Below are 23839 nucleotides of genomic sequence, written 5' to 3'. Positions count from 1 at the left end.
TCCAGCATGATGTGACACACGGCACCGTGCAATGTGTGACATCACTGCTGCACACCCGGTGTCACTGGTGGGTGGGAGCTGGCGCTGCTGTGACATCATACGGGTGGGTGTGACATCACCGGGGGACCTGGGACAGCCAGCCCAGGTTGTACAGCACCATCAGCCCCCATGGGGGCACACTGTGACCCCCTGCCACCAGGCACAGTGCTGGGATGTCACTATGGGGGCAGTGGGACCATGGGGCACCCTGAGGGCTCCCCGTGTGATGTCACACAGCCACGTGTCATCACCCCGATGGACACGGGGCCACCAACCCTCTGCACCCTCACAAAGTCACCCAAAAGCATTTTAATCTGAGAGAAAAACCCCTAAAAAAAAAGATTCCCCCCCCCCAACCGCCACCTCCAGCCCTTCCCTTCCCCATCACTTTTAATGCTCCTTTATGAAAAATAGCCCATTTCCATCGATACATAAAAAACCCCCCCCCCCCCCCCCACCTCCGAGCGGGGCCGGTTCGGGGCGCTGGTATCGGTGGGGAGGTGCAGCCCCCCCCCAGGGCAGAGCGGGGCACCTCCCGCACCCATTAAACACCGCAGGACGAGTCCGGCTGCTCCGGGAGTCTTTACAAAAATAATGAAGAAAAAAAGGAAAAAAGGGTAAAAAAAAGTGCCCCCAAAAGCGGGCAGGGCTGGGAGCCGACGGGAACAGCCTGTTTCTGGGGGGGTCACACCAAGGAGCCGGCCCGGCTCTGGGCGGGCACCATGACGGGGACGGCCCCGGCCCTCGCCAGGCTGGAGGGGGTCAGCCCCGCTGGGGGGGTAACGGGCTGCGGGGGGCGCCAGGGGGCCCCGTTGGTGGCGGGGGGGTTCGCCCCGGCCCGGGGGGGTCCCTGGTAGCTGCCAGCAGCGGTGAGGACCGAAGCGGTGTAGGAGGGGGGGGAGGCCCCGTAGGGTCTGTCCCGGGACCCCACAATGGAGGACAAAGTGCTGGTCTTGGAGATGGTGTCTGCAGGGCGGGTCCGTGTCCAGGTCGGGGTTTTGGGGGCCACGGCATCTTCCCTGCGGAGAAGGGGACACAGGTTGCTGGAAGTGCAGCTATTCCCACCCCCTCCATCACTGGATGATGCCCCCCCAGTGCTACTGAGCTGCAGGAGCCCCTCTGTGCAGGGGATAGAAGGGAATTCACCCACAGGGAAGGGGGAACAAACAGTGGGAAAGACCCGCGTTAACTCTGAAACCTAATGACGGCCGCACCGAGGTGCAAAACCTCCCGTTACCGCTGAGCCCGACCACAGCCGCCCCGCGGGGCCGCTCTCACTTGATCTCGTTGGCCATTTCCTCCTGCCCGTCACGTTTCTTCCTCCTGTAGCCGAGCAGCCGCTGGGCGAAGAAGGCGACGGTGGCCAAAGCGCCCACAGAGCCCAGAACAGCACCCGCAATCACGGCTCCTTCACTGGCTGCCGGGACAGACGGGGGGGAGCTCTTGGCCTCTCATCGGACCCACTGCAGGGACCGAGCCCCCCTCCCAGCCCTGCGGACACACACTCACTCGAGTGAACCTCCAGGATGATGCTGCACTTGGCCGAACCCGCGCGGTTCTCTGCCTCGCACTCGTAGAGCCCCGACATGTCCAGGGAGAGGTTCGTCAGCTTCAGGGTTCCCCTGGCCCGGTCTGTGGGGCAGAAATTGAGGAGCTGCTCTGCCCTCCCCAGCACAGCCCCAGTACAGCGGGGATGGGAGTGGGCAGAATTACAGGGATGGTCCCCTGCATCTCCCTGGGGTGGGGGGCCGACAAGGGGCAGAGTTCAGGGGCTGCTCACCCAACATTCCAGCAATGGGCCGAGCTAAGGGGACAAATCCAGCTCTCCCCCCACCAAACCTTCCCAGGGGTTTCCCACCCCCCTCAGCCCACCTTACCCTGAGCGGGGGGAAAGAAGACCTGCTTGGTGGGCTCCTGCCGCTGCCACCTGTACAGGGGGGAGGGTTTGCCCTTCTGGGAGGCGCAGCTCAGCGTCACGTTGGCTCCCACCGTGGGGCTGCCCTTCAGCCTGCAGACAGGGGGGGCTGGCGGCACTGCGGGCACCAGATCAACGTCAGTGCCAGCACGGGGGACACCAGGGGACGCAGAGCACCCTGTGTGTCCTTACCCAGCACCGTGAGGTTGATGATGGCCACGTTCCTGATCGGGTTGATGATGTCATCCACCACGTTGACGGAGCAGATGTACTGGCCCGAGTCGTGCTCCCGCGTGGCATTGATGAAAAGTGAGATGTTGTGGCTGAGGACGGGGTGCACAAACCCCACACGGGGCTTCAGTTCTGTCTCCTCCACTTTCACCTCCCCGTCCAGGTATGTCAGGATCTGCAGGGAGAAAAGATCTGCTGCTACAAATATGGATGGCACTGCAGGGGGGGACTTCCCCCAAATCCTGTTCTGGGGAGCACCAGTGGCTGCACGAGCCTCCTCCATTCTCACTAATACCCCATCATGGGGACCCCTCCATCATGGGGACCCCTCCATCATGGACACCCCGAGCACCTCCTCATAATCTCCCAAACATGGACACCACGAGCATCCCCTCATCACAGGGACCTCCCTTCTGTGGACACCTCAAGCATCCTCCTACCATGGGCATCGCAGGCATCTCCCCATTGTGGGCACCTTCTCATCATAGACACCATGAGCACCTCCTCTCCATTGTGGTTCCCTCCCCAACATGGACATCATAAGCATCTCCCCATCATGGACTTCCCCCCCACACCCCATGTGTACCATGAGCATCCCCTCATGCTGGGCACTTCACCACCATGGGCAGCATTACAGACACTTCCCTGCTTGCCCCCACTCCATCCCCATCACCTGGAAGTGCTCATCAGCTCCCTTTTTCAGTATCCAGCTGATGTAGGGCTTCTTCTGTGAGCTGCTGGTGTACCAGGCGGGCAGCACGGCTCCCTCCCCTTCCACTGAGTAGACAGAGCCAGTTCCCACATGCACCTCCAGCACAGCTGAGCAGACACCTGCCCGGCAGGAAAACAGACACGTCTCAGCCCCGGGTGCCAGTTGTATGAAAGAACAAAATAAAACAAAAACAAAACAAAACAAAGCCCCACTAATTGTTAGAACAACTCCCTGTTCCAATGCAAGGAAAAGAAAAGTCCCGTTATCGCCCGGAGGTTGTGCTGGGAGGAAATCTTTCCTCCTTCCCCACGACAGGAAGGGCTCTCCGGATGCAGGACAAAGCTTTCGTCCCACAGCCGCTTCCCCATCAACAACACGAGAAGCCCCCACCCGGGGCATTGGGGACGGAGCCCCGCACCCCACAAAGGCTCCACACGGCGCTGCACAGCACTGGGATGGAGCTACCCCCGCAATCCCCGTCTGATCTCCTATGGGGGCACCCAGGCAACACCCGCCCCAACGCAGCACCCCGCATCACTTCACACCCCCGGCATTTCACACCCCTCGCAGGTACTAAATGGGGATTGATGATGGTGATAAAGCCCCCGCAAAGTGTCCCCCCCCCCAGCACCCACACCGAAAATCGCAGCCAGGAGGGGGGACCGGAGCGGGTCAGGGCGGGGTGCCCGGCTGCGGGGGGGATTATTTCCCAGCTTTGCTCTGAAAAGGATCAGCTGGAAAATAATCTGCTCAGGCGAGGTCGGGCACCCGGGGTGGGTCTGCAGCTGGGGCTGGGGAACCTGCGGCACCGCTGACCCGGCGCGGCCCCGCTGCTCCCACGTCCCAGGGATGCTCCGGAGCGGGGAGAGCACGGGGTGGATGGGGGGAGTGGGGGGTCTGTGCTCCGTCACCGCTGCGATTTGGAGCGGCTAAAAGGGACACTGCTGGTTTTGCAGCAAGAAGGGGAAAGGAGCAGAAGGAAAGAGCTGGGCATCGGGGCACCGTCTGGTTGAGTTAACGCCCGGAGTAACGCGCTCCTGGGCACAGCCCCCCGAATCCTCCCCCCTCCGCCCCTTCCCCACACACACAAACTCCTCCAGGATCTTTCCAGGGCGGGTCGATGACAACACGACGCCCGCGGGTATTTTTAGCCTCCTCCGCGCATCCGCTTTTCCCCCCGCACGGAATCGGCGCCCGAAGCCCCGCGCAGGAAACGCTGCGACGGCCGATAACGACCGACCCTCCCTTCAACCCCCCCAACCCCGGCCAAGGAGCAGCAGGGATGGCTGGGGCTGGGTGAGGGCAGACACCTCAGCGCCTAAAATAGCTAAACCCGACCTAAGCGCATCAAACCTTAAGTCCTACCCAGGGGGGAAAACCGCACCGGAGGCGGCAGCGCAGATCGCGGGGATGCAAAGAGCACCGTGAAAATAAAACGAATAGTTTAAAAGGGCGGCGCTGAGGACAGTTCAATAAGGCACAGAGGGCGGATGGGCCGAGTTGTGCCCGTGGTGGCACAGTTTGGGTTTGATGTGGGAGGTGGGATCGTGCCGTCCCGGAGCTGTGTGTGCTGGGAGCAAAAAGCAGCGACTGGGGTCTGTTACCATGATCCTCACCCCATATAAATGCTGTATTTTCACCCAGCAGCATCTGTTCGGCCTGTATAATGTACAGCAAAAACCACACGAGATGGGCACAGTTTAGGTGAGATGGGGCTGAGCACCAGCAATTCAAAGTCATGGGGCGGGATGCTCTTGGCAACGACCCCCGGAACATCCCATTGAGTTGAGTTGGCCTCAAGATAAAGCCCTGAAATCTTCCAGAGATCAGAGACAGTGACAAACACATCCATCATTACTCACAGGATGCCAGGGCCGTGACCAAACAGTTCTGTACCAAGTTCCTGCGTCATCGGGCTGCTTTCCACCAGCAAACCCCAGAATCAGCCTCGAGCTGCCCCACTTTGCCCAGCCTGGGCTGTTTTCCCCATGCAGTGAAGCTCAGTGGACATATTAGAGCAGCTCCATCCGTCCCTGCTGACATTTAACATTTATCATTGTGGAAATGCTTAAATCATGGCAGACCTGCTGCGGAGGGGCCCACACTGCTCACCACGGCTCCCTTTGCTGTTAGGAGGGAGCCTTAACTCTGAAACCTACTGATGGCCCAACAGCACCGTGCCCACGGCGCAGCTCTGACATCCCTAAATCTTGGAGACGTAAAAGATCGTGGCTCCACCTTCACACCCAGCACTGTGGGGTGTCCTCAAAGCACAAGTGCTGCCTTTGCTGGAGGATCCTGGCATCCAGAACTGCCCTTTTTCTTGGGGAGGTGCCCCGCAGCCCCTCAGTGCAGGAGGAATCGCCCTGCAAGTGCTGCTGCCTGAGCTCTGGTGGGGACGCAGTGCCCGGGGAGCAGCCCTGAACCCTTTGGTTTGCGGCGCTGCCGTTGGCATCAGCTCCAGATTTAGCCACCTCGCCACTGCAAATCCCCTAATGCTTTAACCAGATCGAAAAAATTAAGCTGCTTGGGGCGTGCATATGCATAACGGCCGGGGGGGAACGGGCCCTTCGTGCGCTGCCCTCCCTGGGGGCCACCCGGCTGCTGTTTGTTTGGGATGAAAAACGCCGATTTCATCCAACCGCCCTGAGCTAAGCACCTGCCCAGGGGCGGCTCCTCTGCCTGAGCCCATCTGCCGGGTTTTTTCCTTTGGAAAAAGCCTTTAAATCCCCACACACCTCTGGCTGTGCTCCACACTGAACTGCTGCACCTGCACAAAGCACTGTGACCCTGGAGTGGCACCCCATATCTCATTGGTTAAATCCCACTGTTTCAGCCCCAAATTCTGCCTCTCCCATCCAAACACCCCACAGCCATCCTCAGCCAAATGCATCCTCCCCAAAACCGCAGCTCCCAGGCGGACCCTATAAGCCACCCACTAACCACCCGGGAATTAATGAGCTGAAGGCGGATTGCATCCGATGCCCTCGCTCTATAGGATTAAGGCGATTTGGCCATGTGAAACCGAGACAGAAATTAAACCGAGAGATGACGACTCAGATTGAACGTGCTCCTCCGGAGCAGAAATGGTGCCAGAGAGGGAATGTGGATGGACAGCGGCCCCGAGAGCCTCGAGAAAGGTCAAAGGACCCACGAGGAAACGCTGCACCCACCCGGCCCCGGGATGGTCCCCCAGCCCTGCACTATTTATAACCGGGCAGATGGGGGCTGTGCTGCGCCCGTTGGGAACGGACACGGCGGCCGTTCTCACGACCCAGGGGCAGAAAATGCCGTATCCTCTGGAGAACCGAAATCAGGAAAAAAATGTGACTTAGCTATAGATAGACGCAGGCGGATGGATTAACCCCTGCGGCTCAGCGATGCCGTGGGGACACCGGCACAGCAGTGGGCACCCGGCATCACCCCACTCTCCTTTCCTCCTCCCCACCTTTCCCTGCAGTTTGTTCTGCCGTGACCCCGTGAGGTGTGCAGGGATCTTTGGTTTTGTCCTTCTGCGTGAGTGCCCAAAAAGCACCAAGTTGGGGCCCTAATTCTCCATATTTCTGCTCTCAGTTGGGTCCTTCCTGCAGCTCCGCATCCCCACACCGAGCACAGCAAAGGGGAACCCACACACATCCCCCCCATTAGAGCAGCGATGGCCGCACCTCGTCCCACCACCCTTTAATTAAGGCTCCTTAGTAATAATAACAATAACGGAATAGTACAACTACAAAGCGGCTCCATCGGGGGCAGGGAGCGACCCGCCGGGGAGGAAACACCAGCCATTGTCCCCATTGTCCTCGGGGCCGTTTCCTTCTCCTCGAAGGAAACTCGAAGGGCCGTGTCCGTCCGCAGCAGCCCCGGCGCCGGCCGCCCTCCGTTCCGACCCGCAGGAATAGGGCGAAACAAGGGAAAAAGCGCAGGACGGAGCGGGGCGCGGCGGAGCAGCCCGAGGGCAGCGGCGCACACACGGGGGGGGGCGGCAGGTTTGATGACGGGAAAAAAATACATCGATTTTTATCCGCTCGATGCCGGGCGGGACGGGAACGATCGGCGGGGAAATGCCCCGGTGGGAGCGGAGCACAACGCGCCCGCACTGCGGGGTTCGGCCCCACGGGGCGGCGCGGGGCTCCCCGAGCTACGAGCGTCCCCTCCCCGCGCACCCGACGGGCGGCACCGCGACACCAGCAGCGGGACAGCGCTGCCCCCCCCCCGCTCCCGGCTCCCAGCGCCCCCCGCCGCCCCCCGCCCCCCCACCCGCTCCCCGCTCGCGGTCCCCCCGCACCCCCCGCATCTCACCCAGCAGCGCGCACAGCAGCAGCGCGCCCGGCGGCAGCGCGACCATCCCGGAGCGCAGCAGGTGCCGGGACACGGGGGGGGCGACATGAAGGGGGGGGGGCGGAGCTCAGGTGGGCACCGCCCCGCAGGTGGGGGCGGGGATTGTGGGGCGGGGCGTCTCGGCTCCACCCCCCGGGGTCCGAACTGCCCCCCCCCCCCATCCAGTCAGACCTTATCGCTCATTATTTGCTATTGGGGCTATTAATAATGAATTGTGATATTAGGGCCGTTATCGTGGGCGGCACGGCATGATGATGGCGCTGCTCATACGGAGCCCAGTGCCCCCAGCACACACACACCTTCCCTTCCTCCTCCTCCTCCCGTGCCCTGAAATAAAATTATTAATCCTTAAAAAGAAGCATTAAAAAACCCACAAAAGAAACCCCACAAAAACGAACATCCCGACCCTGAGGATTAAAGTGAGCCCGGCAAAGAAGCAGAACAAGGAGCTGCTCGGCTGTATGGCTGCAGAAACAGCAGAAACCCCAATAAGGAATGGGCTCCTTGGCCCCACGAGATGCTGCCCACAGAGGAGAAAGACGCCTCCAGTCCGTGCGCTTTGCTCGATTTTATTAGGACTGACACATTCATTGTATGTCACAACGTCACTGACCGATGAGCTTCAGAAACCAAAACGCCGGCACCAGCCAGCCAAGTGATGGGGCACATATAGTAACACTTGGGAAAGGCTTTAAATGCTTCCTCCCGGCCCACGTGCCCCCAGCCCACCTCCCTCCCCCCCCATCTCACAGCTTTGATTGTACCCATAAGCATGGATTGACAGAATGTTCCCCAGCTGCCAGGTTATTCTCACAAAGAGGTTAAACTAGAACTGAACAAATAAACCCATAAAAATAAAATAACAAAAGGCCGGGAATTCTTTTAATGTTAAAAAATAAAATAAAATAAAATAAAATAAAAGCGGATATGGCAACACTACTAGGAAAGTGGAATACATCACAGAAACAAAAGTCTTTGCAGGCAACACTGTTTGGAGATAGGAGAACACTGGATGGGTGAAAAAAGTGGACTTCTAAATTATATACAACAGTATCTAAGGGTGGCTTTGAAAAACAGTCTCCTTTAACGTGATTCAAGGTTTAACTCGCCGTTATCTATTGCTTATTTATTCAGATCTGTAATAACACTTAGAGACGGATGTGTAAAAATGAGACATTGTGGAAAAACAGCTTTTCGTATGAAACGTCCGCTCCGCCCGACGTGGAATGTATGGGATGAGCTGGGCAGGGCTCAGCGCTGCCCCACAGCCGCCCCACGGCCCAGCAGCCCCCAATCAAACACTGCTGAGCAGCGCCTCCAGCTGCGCACAGCATCCAGCAGCGCCCGACGGTGAGATGGGAAACGGGCAGAAGCCCTTAATCCTTATGAAGGACGAGATTCAGTTGTTGAATTTCAAGGGGTATCCAATGGCTTTTTCCAGGCACTCTACCAAAGAGCCAGCGGAAAGAAAATCCCTCTCCACTTCCACAAATTTGATGTAGATGGATTTTGGGGAGACCCCGGGCTCTACGACGCAGTTCTGAGATAAAAACGCGTTGATCCCGACCCACTCTTTGCTGAAGGTTTTGGTGTTGGCCTGAAAATGTAAAAACAGGCACTGCTGGAGAGTCCTGACCTCGGCGATGCCGAGGTAGCAGTAGATGATGCGGGCAGACTCCATCTCCACCCGCAGCGACGCCTGCGGCGACGGCGCCTCCAGCTCCCCCGGAGTCTCATTGCTGGCATCGGGGCCCCGCGGCTCCGCCAGAGGCGAGTGTGGCTTCTCGTGGCACTCCTCGTACCCGATGGCGTACAGACCCGGGCTCTTGGGGATGCCCCCCGGCAATAAATACTGAACAACGTTGCCTCCCGTCGGCTTGGAGTGAGCGATGGGGATCCAGTCAATCTCCATGTGCAGCTCGAGGCACCTGGCTTCGCTGATGGTGATCTCCAGGAACTTGTAGTAAACGTTTTTCCAGTTCATTTTCTGCACTCTGGTCATGATGACTCTGCCCTCCGGCTTCTCCGAGTTGAAATACTCCCGGAGCCGTTTGCCCAGCGGGACCTGCGAGCTGATCTCCGCGTAGTGGTAGCGAATGTCCTCCTTCCAGCGCGTGTTGTAGCCGATGCCAAAGATGGCCAGTTTGTTGGAGAGGTGGAGCCTGGAGAAGTCCGTCCAGCTCTGAAACAGCTCCCACTTCAACTGGACAGACTCCAGGATTTGCATAATGTTCTGCATGACGTCGCGCTTCCTGGGGAAAACAACAGGAGGGTAAAGCTGTCAGTGACCGCTCAGAGCTGCAAAACCATCCCAGGCAACACAAGAAAGCACCACCAGCACAGGAGGGCTGGGACTCGGCACTGCTTCCAGCCACCTCTATGAGCTGGGAAGACAACAGCAAAACGTGCGGGTAGTCGACTCCCACATGCATCCCAAATCACTGCTGAGCTCCCAGGTTGTAACACCAACTGATGTGTCTGCTTTCATTCTGATTTTAATTAACCTCGTTAACAACAAAAACAATAAACAAAACAGAACTTCATCAAATCCCTCCGATGAGATACACCTTCTGCTGGAAAAGGTACTTACTGCAATGAGTTCTGCAGGGGAGGACCTGATGAGGAGAAGCTGAGCTGCCCTGCGGATACAAACAGCACTGCAGGCGTTCACACTTGGCTAAGTGATCAGGTGGGAGATTTTGCATGCATCCAAAGCAAGCGGAGCAGCTTCCTTCAGGATGAATGAGACACTTAGGGCACAATTAAGGGAGACAACCACTGATTCTAGGAGTTATTGCCCTATAATCCAATCAACAGGAAGACAATGCAGCTCTGTTGGTAAATGAGAAACCTCCCTCAGTCCAAGAACTGTGATTCAGAAGCTGCTCCACTCAGCCCTCCCTAGAATCATCCTTCCACAACAGCTCCCAACAGCTCCGGCACCAGCTGCTGAGACAGGAAGGTCAGAAGCATCAACCTGTTATGAAGCAAGTGCTTAAGCAAGAGCAGACAGCACCCAACAGACTGCAGGGCATAGGAACAGGGCTGATACTTGGCTGCTTCTCTGTCCCACGTGGAACGGAAGCAGGTTCCTTCTTCCACTGTTCATAGAACCACAAAATCATAGGGTCCTAGGATCAATAAGGCTGAAAAAGACCCCCTAAGATCCCAAGGCCCAACTCACCCCACTGTGCCCCACTGCCCACATCCCAACTGCTTCTTGGAGGTGCTGCACATCCAAATGTAGCCCTACATGCTGGGTCTGAGCAGCCCAGGCTGAAATCACTCTCCTCACAGCAAGACTCGTCTCAGACTTGCAGTTTAGACCTTTGGAAATGTAAGTTCATCCTCTGGAGACAAAAGGGATAAGACAATGTAGGAAGCAGCTGGCTGAGCACAGGGCTGTGATAGCAGCCTGTGTTTCACATTCACATTCATTGCATTCAAAGAGGAAGCAGAATGCAATTTAAGGAAACAGTCCCATCCAAACCCAGACATGACAGAATGCAGTGTGGGTAGATTTTCATTCAACAGTGGAGGAACAGAGCTAAGAACAACAGAAAAAACAACACCTTTATTAATTACACCATAAATACTATTGCTAAGCTCAGTTCAGCACAAAACACAGCTGAAGCCCCGATGAGAAAAGAAAAAATTAGTCACTCCAACTACTCCTGCAGAACAGGAATAATTGCACTAGAGAATCCCCAGCAGTGCTTCATGTATCAGGGAAGACAGAGGCTTCCATTGAGCGGATCTACTGCTTCAACCACAGAGGAAGCAGTAGGGAAAAAAGGTGTTCAAAAAGCAGTTCTGTCTTGAGCTGGGGAACCCAGAACTTGTCCCAGTGCTCCACATGTGGCCTCCCCAGGGCAGTGCAGAAAGGAGGAGAACCCAGCACAGCAGTGACAATGGCTTTAAGCACAGCTAACTGTGAAGATGGCCCCTCCTTTCCCAAGCCTTCAAAATCTGGGGGTTAATCAGGAGTGGGAACCCCTCGGTGATGGTTTTGTTATCCTTTACACCACAGCTCCATCCTGCTGGGTACAGCAGCTAAATTAAGGCAATGCGGCTCAGGCTATTTCATTTTTCAACTGTAGAAGGTGCCCTAGAGCTGCATTTGACCACACTGTCAGACCTCGATCCCTAGCACCTGGCTGGGTCATTGCATTGCTTTCTGGTCATTGCATTGCTTTCTGGTCATTGCATTGCTTTCTGGTCATTGCATTGCTTTCTGGTCATTGCATTGCTTTCTCCTCAGAAACCTTTGCAATTCAAACAAGGAAAGACTCGAGCCTTAGTGTAAATTTGTTCTAAGGCACGTTTCCAAACAAAAGCAGACTTGAAAGTCTGCATCATCACTCCACTGATTTCACTGAGATTACTTCTGCTTCAAACTTCCACACGCACAAGAAAGCAGATGAACTGAAGGTCTGCTGTCTTTGCAATAAGCTACTGTATTTTTAAAACATGGGCCAAGAACATGAACATGTTTGGTATTATTTATTTGCTATGGCTTTTAAAATTAGACAAGTCTCTTTTGAAACGATAATAAATAAATACTCGGCTTATCTACAGTATCAGTAAAGCTTCTCCAGGCTGCTCGTAATCATTCCAAACTCAACACTGATTTCCTTATCTGATGTCCAAGACAACCACTGAGGCAATGAACTGGACAAGGCAAACCCTGCCACAGCAGCACACGGGGATCTTCCACTTTCCAAAAACCCAACCTGAAAAGCTGCCTGTGACACCTCCGACTAAAAGCCCTGACAGTGCAGAAGGCAGGGAGAACGCCTATTTAATTCTTTGCTTTCCATTGCTTGATGTAGTAAAAAGGCAGAGTTTCAGGTTTCTTTTCAGCTTTAAAAGATCTCAGAGTTTAAAAGTTCCTTGTTCCTCATAGCAGAGAAAAAAAAAAAAAAAAAAAAAAGGCATTTTCAGCAGATTTCTGTGTTGGAAGACACTTTGTGCTCCCACTGAGCATGGGAGATTGCCTTATCACCCGCACGCCTCACAAAACATCCGGGAGTTCAGAGACCTCCCTGCATTTTAGAGAGCTGCAGGAGCAGAAAAGAAACCCCCAACTCAGAGCAGTCTGAGCTCCAGCCATGCATCTACACCACAGAAAACTGGCAGAGAAAACGCAGAGTCTCCACACAACATGAGCTCCTCTGAGCTCCGACCTCAGAGCATTCGGAACTCTTTTCAGTGCAACACCCTACGGCACATCTGGAAGGTAGAATTATCCCAGAACCATCCGAACAAGCTGCTCGAAGAGAAGTGGTGCAAGACACCGTAACCATGTGTGTTCCCACCCTGGAGGGCCTGCAAGTCGATTTGAGACAGCTCATTCCATTACAGATGGAGCTACACTTACCCTACAGGGTTTTAAACCCAAGAGGCTGGAAGAAAGCAGCCCTGGTCTGCAGAAACATGGCACGATTCCTTTCATTTTTTGAAATACTCTGTGTTATTGTTGGCGAGGCAACGGAGATTCACATGCTTAAAACATTTTAAATGCTCCGGTATTTGTCAGATTAAACCAATCCAAAAGGTTACAAGTCAGCTCTGGAAAGTTATAAAAATAAAAGAAATCACAAACTTTGGCATGCTTTCCACCAAGGAGGGGAAATGCACAAACTTTTTATGCAAGCATTACTCATACAGCCAAGTCAACAACACGCTCTACTACTGAGGTAGTCTCACTTCTCACTCTCTTTCCTCCACTTATGTTCTCCTTCTGATCCATTTAAAATATCTGGTCGGCGCCACCTGGGCACACAGGTCACTGTCCTGACACTGGTTTAGTGGAAAATATACGTTAAAACTTAATGAGTGCTCTTAAAAAAAAAAAAAAAGAGAAAACCTATTTTTTTCCTTGTATCCAAATGGACAAAATTTAGGCAACTTCAGGCAGATGGAAAAAACAGATTTCAGACAGCTCCGAGAGCCTGGACTCATCCCGTGATAACCGCAGGCTGCCCACACACATCCCAAGCAGTCCTGATGTGGATCTGAGCCGCATGTTAAGTCCTTGCATTCATGTGGTGAGTCGTTTTGTTTGCTGTGTGATGAAGCCAAGAAAGGACAAAGTTGTGAAGCTTTTCGAATGTTCTGAGGTAACTGGAATAATGCATAAAGCAGATTCAAGTGTATGAATAGTCTTGCACAATGTATTTATAATTATAATCAGAAGTTTCAAACAGCCTCCCTCCTGCACAACATCCCCAGGGAAATACATTCCAGGGTAAAACATTCATAAATTACTTACTGAGCGTCTTCTGAAGATTCCTGTTTTATCTTCAATGTTCTTTTTGTGGTGGGCATTTCATCTGAAAGGTAAGATTCCAACACAGTCATCTTTTAAAATTAAAGGCAGCAGGAATATTATTTCTTTTTTGAAGCTGAAGTTAAAAATCCATCTTACTTCCTAAGCCCACCAAGTCCTGCCACATGCACAAGGCAGCTCCAGTTCTTATGTTAACTGGAGTTTTTGTTTTTCCTTAGGAAACGATGCAGCCAGTTACAAGATCTGAGTCTGCCTCTGCAAGTGCAAAACCTTTCAAGGACAAGAGCATAATTCCTGCAATTAAATCACAAGCCAATTTAATTACTAACTACATTGAGGGAGAAAAAAAGAAAACAAGGGAAAAGACTGTTCTGCTTTCAATAGCACATTTGAAGAGCAAGCACCAGAACAAATGCATCTGTATTCCATTTAGATTTTGTGCGCTAAACGCTTCTCTCTTTACTTCTTTCAACGTTATGAACACTGTCAGCCCAAGTACACACAAATGTCTCCATAATTCAACTGAAGGAAAACGGTGACAAACCAGGAGACTGCAGTTTGAGTCACCAGAACGACTAGATGGAATTAGCTGTCATTTACACACGTTTTGAAACATCATCGTCTCCCCACCATTTCTCTCCCACATAGTTCTGACTTCTAAGCTCCCAGGGGAAGAAGTCTAAGAGAACCAGAATGTGGTTAATTTGCAAGTTGGCTGCTTTAATATCAAACTGCAATTTAAGACTCTCCTACATACAACCCTTCTTTCCTTCTGATCCTGATACTCCATCAGCCTCCAAGAACCACTGTCTGCTTTTGATGATGTTTTCCCTTGGACATCAGTTGTTCAGCACTTGAGCACATTATGTCCCAAACATGAATGTGGGGGCTTGTATGAGCATGGAGCACAGAGAGGATTAATAGGATTCCTTACCTAATTCCTGCTCACCAGTCTGGTAGCAATGAAGATCCTGACTGTGGTTTCCCCAGTCTTCCTGTGAGTACTCCTCCATGGTGCTGCCATCTGACTCCAGCTCCTGGTACAAGCCGCTGCTGTTGATGAGGACAGGCTGGCAGGGCTGGGAATCCCATCCTCCCTGGCCAAACACCTGCTCCAGCTGTTCAAATGTGTAGCTGCTTTTCCTCTTCCCAACACCATGCTCCTTCACACGGCTGTAACATCTGCGAAGGGTCTAAGACAGAAAACTGCGTGTTAATCACCCAGAGGTGCCACTTCAGCAGTGCACACATAGCAGACAGTGACATGACTGCCAGGCAGAGTTTAGTTTTACTTCTGCTGACCAGTACTTGCCACACGCTCATGAGCTAAATGCAAGGCTGTCAAGTTAATCTGCACCTGGCAGGAAGCATCGTATGTACCTGACGCTCCTGATGCAGGTTTTAACTTTAACATCTACAGCTCAGAACAAAGTTGTGCAGCAGATACAGGTTCATCAATTTAACCTGGACAATTTATTCTCCTTCCCACTTCATAACCCCCCAGATCTGCCACGTAACACGGGGAAAATAAACAACAGAACCCCAGTCAGAGATACCAATCAGCCAAGAAAATTCACACCTACTACAAGAGGGGGAAAGCAGAGTTGGTGTTGTGCCCACAGCTTGAAGAAGGTAAAGCAGGGAGGAGATGGAAAGGAAGAAAGAAAGAAGTCCCCAAAAGCACAGACAGTCCAACCTTCCTTACTCTGGTAAGAAGACACAAGGTACAAAATGTATGCCTAAGCTATTCAGCTAATAAAATATATATTACTTACATATTTTGCATTCCTTACTAACTCACTCTGTCTCTTGTGAAGCTGCTGAAATTTAAAAGAGGTCAAATCAATAATGCTCCAAATTCCCAGACTTTGATATCAATCATTAAGTAAGATACATAACTCAGATGGCTCTGGCTAATAATCCACTACGACAGCTTTCAGTGCTAAGGTTGAAACCTCCAAAAAAGGCAAATGCAGAAACCCAACCTGGTTTTGGTGATCTCCACCATCCTGTACTACTGGCCACACATTAACACCCACTGCATGACAGCAAGGCAAAGCTACAGACAACTCATAGACTTGTACAATCCCCCCTAATCCAGATCAAGACAGACATCACGTTCATTACATTGTTCAGATGCTAGACTGAATGGCAACCAAAGCCACCTCTAAAGCTCAGAGGAGGCATTAATTCAGGAACAGTTAGTTTGGTCAACTTGTTCTCTGAAGAAGGACTACAGTTTTTAAGCAACAAGCAAACATCCATCATTGCATTAAATGTTTGGTTTTCCCCCAAAAGGAACTTTACATCTCCAGAAAGCTCCAACATATCTAATGCTCCTCATGCACCTCATTTAACAGCATCAGCAGGAGAGGAACACATTCCTAACCTGTTTCCCCATGATGGGACATGGGAAATTTTTACATTTCCAGCACCTCAACTGCAACTGGGGTAGAAAACAACCAGTTATGGAATCCCAGAATCAAGAACGCAACCATGAAATGAGTCACTACTCACTGCAAACAAATTCATTCCCTATGATTGGGGAATTTTCTCTGAGAATGATCAGACACTGCAATGGCTGCCCAGGGAGGTGGTGGAGTCACTGTCCCTGGCGGTGTTGAAGAGGCGTCTGGGGCATCAGGCCCCAGAGATACAGGGCAGCACTCAGCACCACTCAACTCTGAAGACGGACTTAAAGGAAGAGAGGAGTCCTCAGGTTTATATGCTGAAGGGTAGAAGGCAGCATCCAAAGGCTGCCTGCCTCGTCATGCCAGGATACGCACAAGTAACAAAAGATGAAACCACAGCAGGATAAAAGAAATGGCCTGTGAAGTTCAGTGTGGTTGTACAGCATGTAGGGATGACTGGAGCCATGAAAGCTCTTGAAGCCTGCATTCCCACACTGTCTGGCTGGAGCACAAGGAAACAGAACTGACTACAGGTGGTTGATTCCTCTGCTCTACACACTAGCTCATGAACTTTTAGGTTAAAAGATATATGAAAAGCAGGAGAACATCAGAGCTAAATAGGAACATCACCACAAGAAGCCCTATTTCTGTACTTCTGAATGTAAGCATCAGTTCCTAGAATAAAAGGAGAAGAAAGCACAGCTTGAACTCTAAAGAGAGCCACACCACAGAGCAGAAAGACAGCTGATGACTTTGTGCTCAAGAAACCAAGTCTACTGCTGCTCTACAGAACGTGAGCAGTCTCAAGCAAATCCATCCTTAACACTTTGCAGCCATGCCCTGCAGAACCTGCTGCAGACCTGTCTGAAGGGGCTCCAGCTCCGCAGGTGCCACACATCTGTCCGATCACAGCACTCAGAGATACCCAATAATAGTCCCACATGCCATTTTGGTCAGTAAAAGGTGTTCTTTCCTACACTACCCAAAGCTGCTGTCACTACTATTCCAAAACTATTCACTGCTTACCCCAAAGCAATGAAAGGCATGCTTCAGTAGACTGTGCTGCCTTTAGAAACACACTCATTCCTTAACATTAAACTTTAGTTTTCACGCAAACACTGTGAACGGGACAAGCATCTCCACGCCACCCATGAAGTCTGACATCCAAAGATGGTCCTAAGTACAGCAGTCTGGACCAAAGAAATCCAAGAAGTACTTCATAGGTTAGACACCAGTTACTTGGCAAGCCAAAGAGACCACACACGCCTACCCCTGTTGGCTCTAGGTCTCTAAAGCAGGCAGAGCAGGGCCACAGACTAAGAGCAGCACAAACTCTCCTGCAGGTGGTAGGAAAAATGATCTGCTCCAGAATAAGCTCCAGATGGGAGGCAGAAAGCATCAACATGGGGTGGCACCCCATGGGTAACTACTCACATAGTTCTGAAAGCTGGGAGCTTTACACACGATCCTAGAAGCATGCAAACGCCCGTCCTGAGGCTGTGGTCTCCAAAGAAAGGTCCATGCCAGGCGAGTCCAACCTCAGCCTTTGTGATTTAGCTGCATAGAGAAATGGTTATCAATAGAAAGCAACATCTAAATCTAGACCAATAGGAAAAGCTGTAAGGGAAATCCCAAAGGCTGTCTTAACTTGTTTTCACCAGAAACAATGGCCAAAACAAGGGCTGGGAACTTGTGGGACCCACAGCAGTCCAGAAAGCACCATCTCCTTAGCCTCCAGATTGACAGATTTAGCAGGGTGTAGCAGAATCTGGAACAGAACAGTGGTGGAAGTGAATCTGCACCCACACAGGCACTTTAAACTCTGTGCTTTCACACCAGCTTCATTCTGATGAACATTTCAGGTGCATTCAGTTACTTCTAAAATAAACAAAATCCAAAATCAACCATCTAGCAACCGCATCATTGCCACTGGGACTCCTCTGACGTCAATGCAGTTTCTGCAGTATAACTGCCAATGCCATGTCCACAGTTACAGCCCAATGGTGTGCACAGCCTAAGGGCAAGTATTAAAACTTGGGAGAATTTTAAGACCTGGGCCTTAAGTGATCACATCTTCCACAGATGCTCTTCCACTGCAGTCTCATGGTATGTCCAAGAAGCAGTAAAGAAAATAAACTCTTCAGTCACAAAGAACAGATTCACATTGCCCAGTTTACGAACGTCAACAGAAAGTTGCTCCCACCTACTGGGGCCCATGAGGTTCTCCAGCGAGGAGTGAATTCTTGGAGAGGACTCAGGACAGGAACTGCAAAGTGACCCAGCCTGGAAAACTAGAGGCATCTGAACCTACTTAAGGCGAAGAAAGATCAAGAGGTAACTTGAACACTGCCTGTGCACATCGCAGAGGGTGGAGTCACGGGGACAAGGAGCTCGGCCTGAGTAACAGAAGACAAGGGAAAATGCATTAAAAAATGGAAGGCAAAGCTGTTCTGAAGGTGATAAGCAGTTGGATAAGCTGCTGGTAAAGAGACTGATAACTCCAACCTTGGAAATCCTTTGAAAAGAGAGCCGCTCTGCTTAAGGTTATTGAACCCAGTGATGAATTTCTGGGTGAAATTCAATCTCCTGGAGCACACAGAAGGTCACACTGCATTACTGCAGGAGTCCCATCAGAGACAGCCAGTGCAGCGCTTCCATCTTTCAAAACGACTTTGCACTACAAAGATTTAAAAATAGAATGTTTACATCATAAAGCAACAAAAAACACAACCGCACTGAAAGTAAACCCTGTCATCACCATATAGCTTAAAGCAAGAGAACATGAACAGCTGACATCCAAGCATAATTCCTCATTCTACCCTGTTTCATGTTAGCATTCACTTCTCCCCTTCGTGCCTGCATTCCCCGTGTGAAAGCACAGAACTGCTTTTTGTTCTTTGCAAAGTCAATCAGACATTCTGCAGACAATCACAACCCAGCAGACACCTTCCTCCTCCTGCCCAGGTGAGCAGCAGGTCACTGTGTGCAGAAAACTAAGCATGAGGGCAACAGGCTGGTCACCAGCAGCAGAGCCTGTGAACGATGTGTTCAGAGGTTGGAAGAGCATGAAACAATGATGTCCAAACTCACTGCCTGATCTGAAGCAATAACAAAGCCTACATACTGGATGCATCAGCTTTTTTTGGCCTTCATATGGAACGTCACAGCACGAGGCAATAGCTCCTTTTTCTGTGATTGTGTCTCTGCTACTCGTTAGCAGCTCACCTCCTGCTCTGGGGCAATGATACACCTGGAGAAGGGCACGGAATAGAAGTGACTGCATACAAATCTGGAAAGGGTTTTGCACAGTATCTCATCCTCTGCCTTGAATAATAGTTCTGAGGTCAAAACAAATAGCTGAATGCTCCACAATGCCGCACAGAGGGGATCAGTTTGGGGATACACAAACTGCTGAGCCAGGCTAATTCTCCAATCTTGGATTATGAACACACTTAGCAAAGAAGAGCGGGGCTGGAGGAAAAGCACATGTGCTTCAGCAAGTAATTCTGTAACAAGAGCTGTGAGATCACAGTTGTAGGAATGGTCGGAGCGCAGTACTAAGCCAGCAGTGATTCAGGACACAGCTTGGTATGCCAGGATGAGGGAGCTCTGAGGCACAGGACAGCTTCTGGGGACCCAACAGGCAGAAACAAAAAGAAATTAAATACTCCTGCAGCTCCCAGTCCCTGAGTTAGCTGGTCCACAGGCATCAAAGCCATGAAGCCAGGCTCTCCTGCAGGAATAAGCCAGGAGTACTTGTTGGAATTATTACGTGTGAATTCCCAAATTCAAAGCAGGTGCTCTGGAGTGGCAGATCCAGGCAGTGGGCTCATCTGCAGGCTGCAGGCCAGCACCGCCTATGTGTGGAAAAGCACATGCAGATGTTAGGAAACAGACAAAATGCAAACTGGGACCTTGCGTTACATCCTGTTTGAATTAGGAGAGAATGCATATATGCAGTACAACTGGAGAACTGCAAAACTTTGCTCTGCAGAGCTGACTTTTTCCTTTCCATCTCATTTCTAACGCTCCTTTGGCAGAGAGCAGGAAATTCAGGTGTCCTGAAGAAAGCCAATACAGAGCTCTTACCTACAATGTCTTTATAAACTAAGTTGAAACTGACACATTTTAAGCATGATTTACATTTATAATCAATCAGCAAATCTTTACAGCACTCTCCCTTGAGGGACGCTGTCAAACTATCCTATAAAATCATGGACATGGGGGACATTATGGCTACAGCAGGCAAGTGGAATGGCAAAGCAAAGCACTCATCCATCACCACTGCCCCAGCTCTGCTTTTAGCTCTGACAAGGGATAGTGTAAGACTATAAGTGTCTGTGAACCACGCTTGCTCCAGCAGCAAGCCCAAGCCTTCCTGCTCCATCTTAAGATGGAAGTCAAACAACAACCTCTCTGCGTTCAGAAGTGATTTGCACCCTCAGCTGAGCAAGAAAGAGCCAAGCAGACAATTCTGCCAATTCTAACGCAGCCATTTGAATAATTCCTGCAACAAACTCAACCTTTGGCTCTATCAAAAATGGAGCTTTTCAACGAGTGCTCATTTTTCTTAAAAAACCCGAAGGATTGGGAAAAGCTCTGCCATGCTGCCATGTCTGCACCTCCCAGGGGCAGCAATGAAGACCCCACACCAGGAGGACTCCGGACGTGCAGGACCTTGGACAGCAGCACGAGCAGGTGGAAATCCTGCCTGCAGTGCAACAACCTGCAGCAAGGAGCCCAGGTATACAGAGCATGAACTAACTGCAGGGCAGGACAGCAGAGGGAACCACAGCAGTGTGTGGACTTCACTTAAGAAGAGTCCATGCAGATAAACTGCACGTGGGACAGAAACAAAAGACTGCCACCAAAGCACTTCTCATCAGACAGGGGAAGGAGCATCTCTGGTAACAGCACCATGAGCTGCTGGGAAACAGGGACATTCCAGCTCCCCCAGAATCAGGAGACGTGGAGAAGTTTTGCAGTGCATGAAGAGTCCGCTTAAAAGCAACGTTTCCCTCCAAAACGTTCTGATGCATTCAGGAAAATAAATCCCCAAGCAGAGAAATGCAAGGAGTCAAAGAGATGACATGAGAATATACATTCAGAAAGCAACATGTTTATAGGAAAGAGTTGCTCCACTTTAACCATTTTCCAAAGTCAAACGCTCATCTGTTTATGAGACACTGCGGAGCAAATCCTCCGCTCATCTGCTCCTGAACGTCTCTTAGGATGCTCAGTAACACACAGAACTGCCCTCCAGACACACTGCCATCGTCCCTATCAACACTGCAGAGCTGCACAGTTCCTAATTTCATGCATTTTATAAATCAAAGAGCTGGGTGTTTGCACACAGACAGCCTCAGTCTGCATGGACCAGCACAGCTCTATGTGATGAACAGAACACGGCAAAGAAAAGCCAACAACCGCAGCGATATCAAGAACTAACAAAATGTTCCTTTTTAACTGATCAATATTTTAAGTAACTGCACAGAAAATCAAATGGGTCACAAAAGGGGAAACAAAGCCCTAAGGAACCTCATTTAATTCTCCCTTCTGCACTTCACTCACACTTACAGCCTGAAGCAGCTTCTACATATCACAGCTCCCTCACATCCCACCAGTCCCAGTCCACAGCTCCCTGTGTATGAAGGGGGCACAGATTCCTGCTCCCTGTCTGAGCCAAGGCTTCCCCTTCTCCCCAAGGAATGACACAAGCGGAGAGACAGCTCTTTAAACCCAGCACCACAGAAGCCTGCTGGCCATGCTGCTTAACACAGCCCAGAGCAGGCAGCCCAGGGGAAGCATCACAGCCACGAGGCAACTCCACAGCTGTGAAGGCTCCAGGATCAATGGACCCCAGGATCAACGCTCCATCACAGAACCACGGCAGCTCCCATCCCACTGCACAGTTCCAATGATGCTGGAGGGCATCGGGGCTGGGCCAAAATCCCCCCAAGGCCACGGTGCCGCAGGACAGTGTGTGTGAAGACACACGGGTGCACATTGAACCTGGTCACTCGGCCCCGCACCCACAGCCGCAGGAGGCCGCGGGCTGGCGGCCCGTCCCGTCCCATCCCCGCTGTGTCGGTACCTTGATGCGCTCCCTGCACTGTGACGGGGTTCGCTCGTAGCCCAGCTCGGCCAGCGCTCGTGACACGCGCTCGTACATGGCGGGTCCCGGGGCCTTGCTGCCGAACACGGTGCCGGCTCCCTCCAGCTGCTGGTACCGCGCCTCCACCAGCCGCTCGTTGCCCCACACCGCGATCAGCGCGTTGGTCTCGGCCGGGGTCCACGACATCCCCCTGCACGCGGCGGCGGCGGCGGCGGCGGCGGCTCCGCCCGGGGAGAACGACACGGACGGGGAGGCTCCGCCGCGGGCACCCAGCACGGCCCCGCCGGCTGCCGGCCCCGGGCCCAGCGGGGAGGCGCCGCTGGGGGTGGACGGGTCGGACAGGCTGGGGTTGCCGTCACTCAATGCGCCCGGAGAACCCGGAGACAGAACCTCCATCTTGGGGATCTTGAGGGGCGGCTCCGCGGCGGGGAGCTGCGAGGAGCCGCAGGACGCCGCCATATTGGAGCTGCCGGAGCGAGCGGGCGGAAGTGACGTGAGATCGACTCGGGTGGGACTTCCGGTAGTGGGAGAAGAGGGATGGGAGCGAGTGGGCGTGGCCATGAGGTGTGGGCGGGGCTTATCTCGATGGTGGGCGTGGCCATGTCTCATGGGCGTGGCCAAGTACCCGCCATCCAAAGGGGCGGGGCTTGAGGTGGGCGCGGTCAGCGATGGGGTCGGGCCGGGGCTCCCCATGGGGGTGGGACAGACACCCTGAAACATCGCCGTGTAGGAAATGGAGCTGGGCCTGTGTGCGTGAGCTGCGTGTCCCACCAGCCCCCAACCTCTATGGCTCAGCAGCCCCCAAACTCAACTCTAGGGCTGAGCACCCACTCAACATCCAGCCCCAGCAGCCCCAGCTCAGGGCTGAGCATCCCCCATCCTCTGCACTGAGCGTCACCCCAACCACCGGCACTGAACGTCACCCCAAATCTGGGGCTGAGCATCCCCCGGTATAATGATCCCCAATAGAAGGAGCAGGACCCTCCAATAAAAGGGCCGGCAGAGCTCCCATTGTAAGGGCAGCACAGCACAAAGGCTGCCCCGTGTGCGCCACAGCCGCCCCCCACCACGATCCCAATTAAACGGGCTCCGAGCAGAGGCGAACCATGAGCTGTGATTGATGAGAGCGGGGCAGTAATGAAGGGGAGCGGGGACCCCCTCGAGCCGCTGCCGGGGGCCGCCGGGGGTCCATAAGGGTGGGCACCGCTCGTCCCGTCCCTCCCCCCGTGCAGCAAAACGCGTTAATTAGCGCCGTGTTGGTTAAACAAACCCGTGCGTGGCACCGGGCGAGGCGGGGGGGGCTGCAGCACATCTGGCGGGGAGCGGCCCGGGAGCAATCAGAGCCGTAATTATCCCATTCTAATTACTGGGATTACCGCGGCTGCGACGTTACACATTTCATGAGCTGCAGGCGCTGGAATATATTAACCGCCCCCGGGCCGGGGGGGGAGCGCGGAGCTGTGGGTTCTTTGTGAGCAGCCGCGAGTGGAGCCGTGGGGGTGTCCTGTGTGTCCCCATCGGGGTGCACCCACTGCCAGCTTGTACCCACAGAGCTGGGCACCTCCGACCAGCCCCGTGACTTGTCCCCAAAAGGAATGAACCCACTGAAACCCTACTAGCACATCCCCACAGGGAGCTCTCAGTGCCAGCCTTGCTGTGTGTCCCCAGAGCCATGTCCCCGAGATGCCCGCCTGCAATCCCTACCACTGTGTCCCAGAGCTGGTTCCCTAAAGGAATGCCCCCAGTCACTGCTGCTGTGTCCCCGAAGGGCTGCACCCATTGCTGC

The 23839-nt window shown here is 52.8% G+C and overlaps 2 protein-coding genes across 16 annotated transcripts; both read right to left on the bottom strand.

Moving 5' to 3' along the window:
• Positions 1-606: 606 nt before the first annotated feature.
• ESAM (endothelial cell adhesion molecule) lies at positions 607-7278 on the bottom strand. The gene is made up of 7 exons (XM_015884228.2): positions 7197-7278; positions 2859-3016; positions 2147-2360; positions 1917-2072; positions 1549-1671; positions 1318-1456; positions 607-1058 (listed from the first exon to the last, which is right to left on the bottom strand). Exons 1-7 carry the CDS (start codon positions 7240-7242, stop codon positions 725-727), a joined length of 1170 nt encoding a protein of 389 aa, XP_015739714.1. The 5' UTR covers positions 7243-7278; the 3' UTR covers positions 607-724.
• A 506-nt stretch (positions 7279-7784) lies between these two features.
• Positions 7785-22561, bottom strand: MSANTD2 (Myb/SANT DNA binding domain containing 2). 15 transcript variants are annotated; one of them, XM_015884165.2, is made up of 6 exons: positions 18142-21940; positions 17587-17706; positions 17373-17495; positions 14462-14720; positions 13510-13570; positions 7785-9487 (listed from the first exon to the last, which is right to left on the bottom strand). In XM_015884165.2, the coding sequence occupies exons 4-6, from the start codon at positions 14538-14540 to the stop codon at positions 8635-8637; spliced, it is 993 nt and encodes a 330-aa protein (XP_015739651.1). In that variant the 5' UTR covers positions 14541-14720; positions 17373-17495; positions 17587-17706; positions 18142-21940; the 3' UTR covers positions 7785-8634. The 15 variants fall into 15 exon arrangements, 11 of the variants coding, with proteins under 11 accessions (XP_015739651.1, XP_015739650.1, XP_015739644.1 ...); XM_015884164.2 differs by having other exon boundaries at positions 17587-18334; positions 18444-21940; XR_001559461.2 differs by lacking the exons at positions 17373-17495; positions 17587-17706; positions 18142-21940 and adding exons at positions 12616-13302; positions 15303-15347; positions 22033-22559 and having other exon boundaries at positions 9374-9487.
• Positions 22562-23839: the final 1278 nt, after the last annotated feature.

This window comes from Coturnix japonica, chromosome 24 (assembly GCF_001577835.2).
Source record: "Coturnix japonica isolate 7356 chromosome 24, Coturnix japonica 2.1, whole genome shotgun sequence".
Lineage (NCBI taxonomy): Eukaryota > Metazoa > Chordata > Aves > Galliformes > Phasianidae > Coturnix > Coturnix japonica.
Note: the sequence above shows the minus strand (reverse complement) of the source record. Positions and strands in the feature narration are given on the sequence as shown.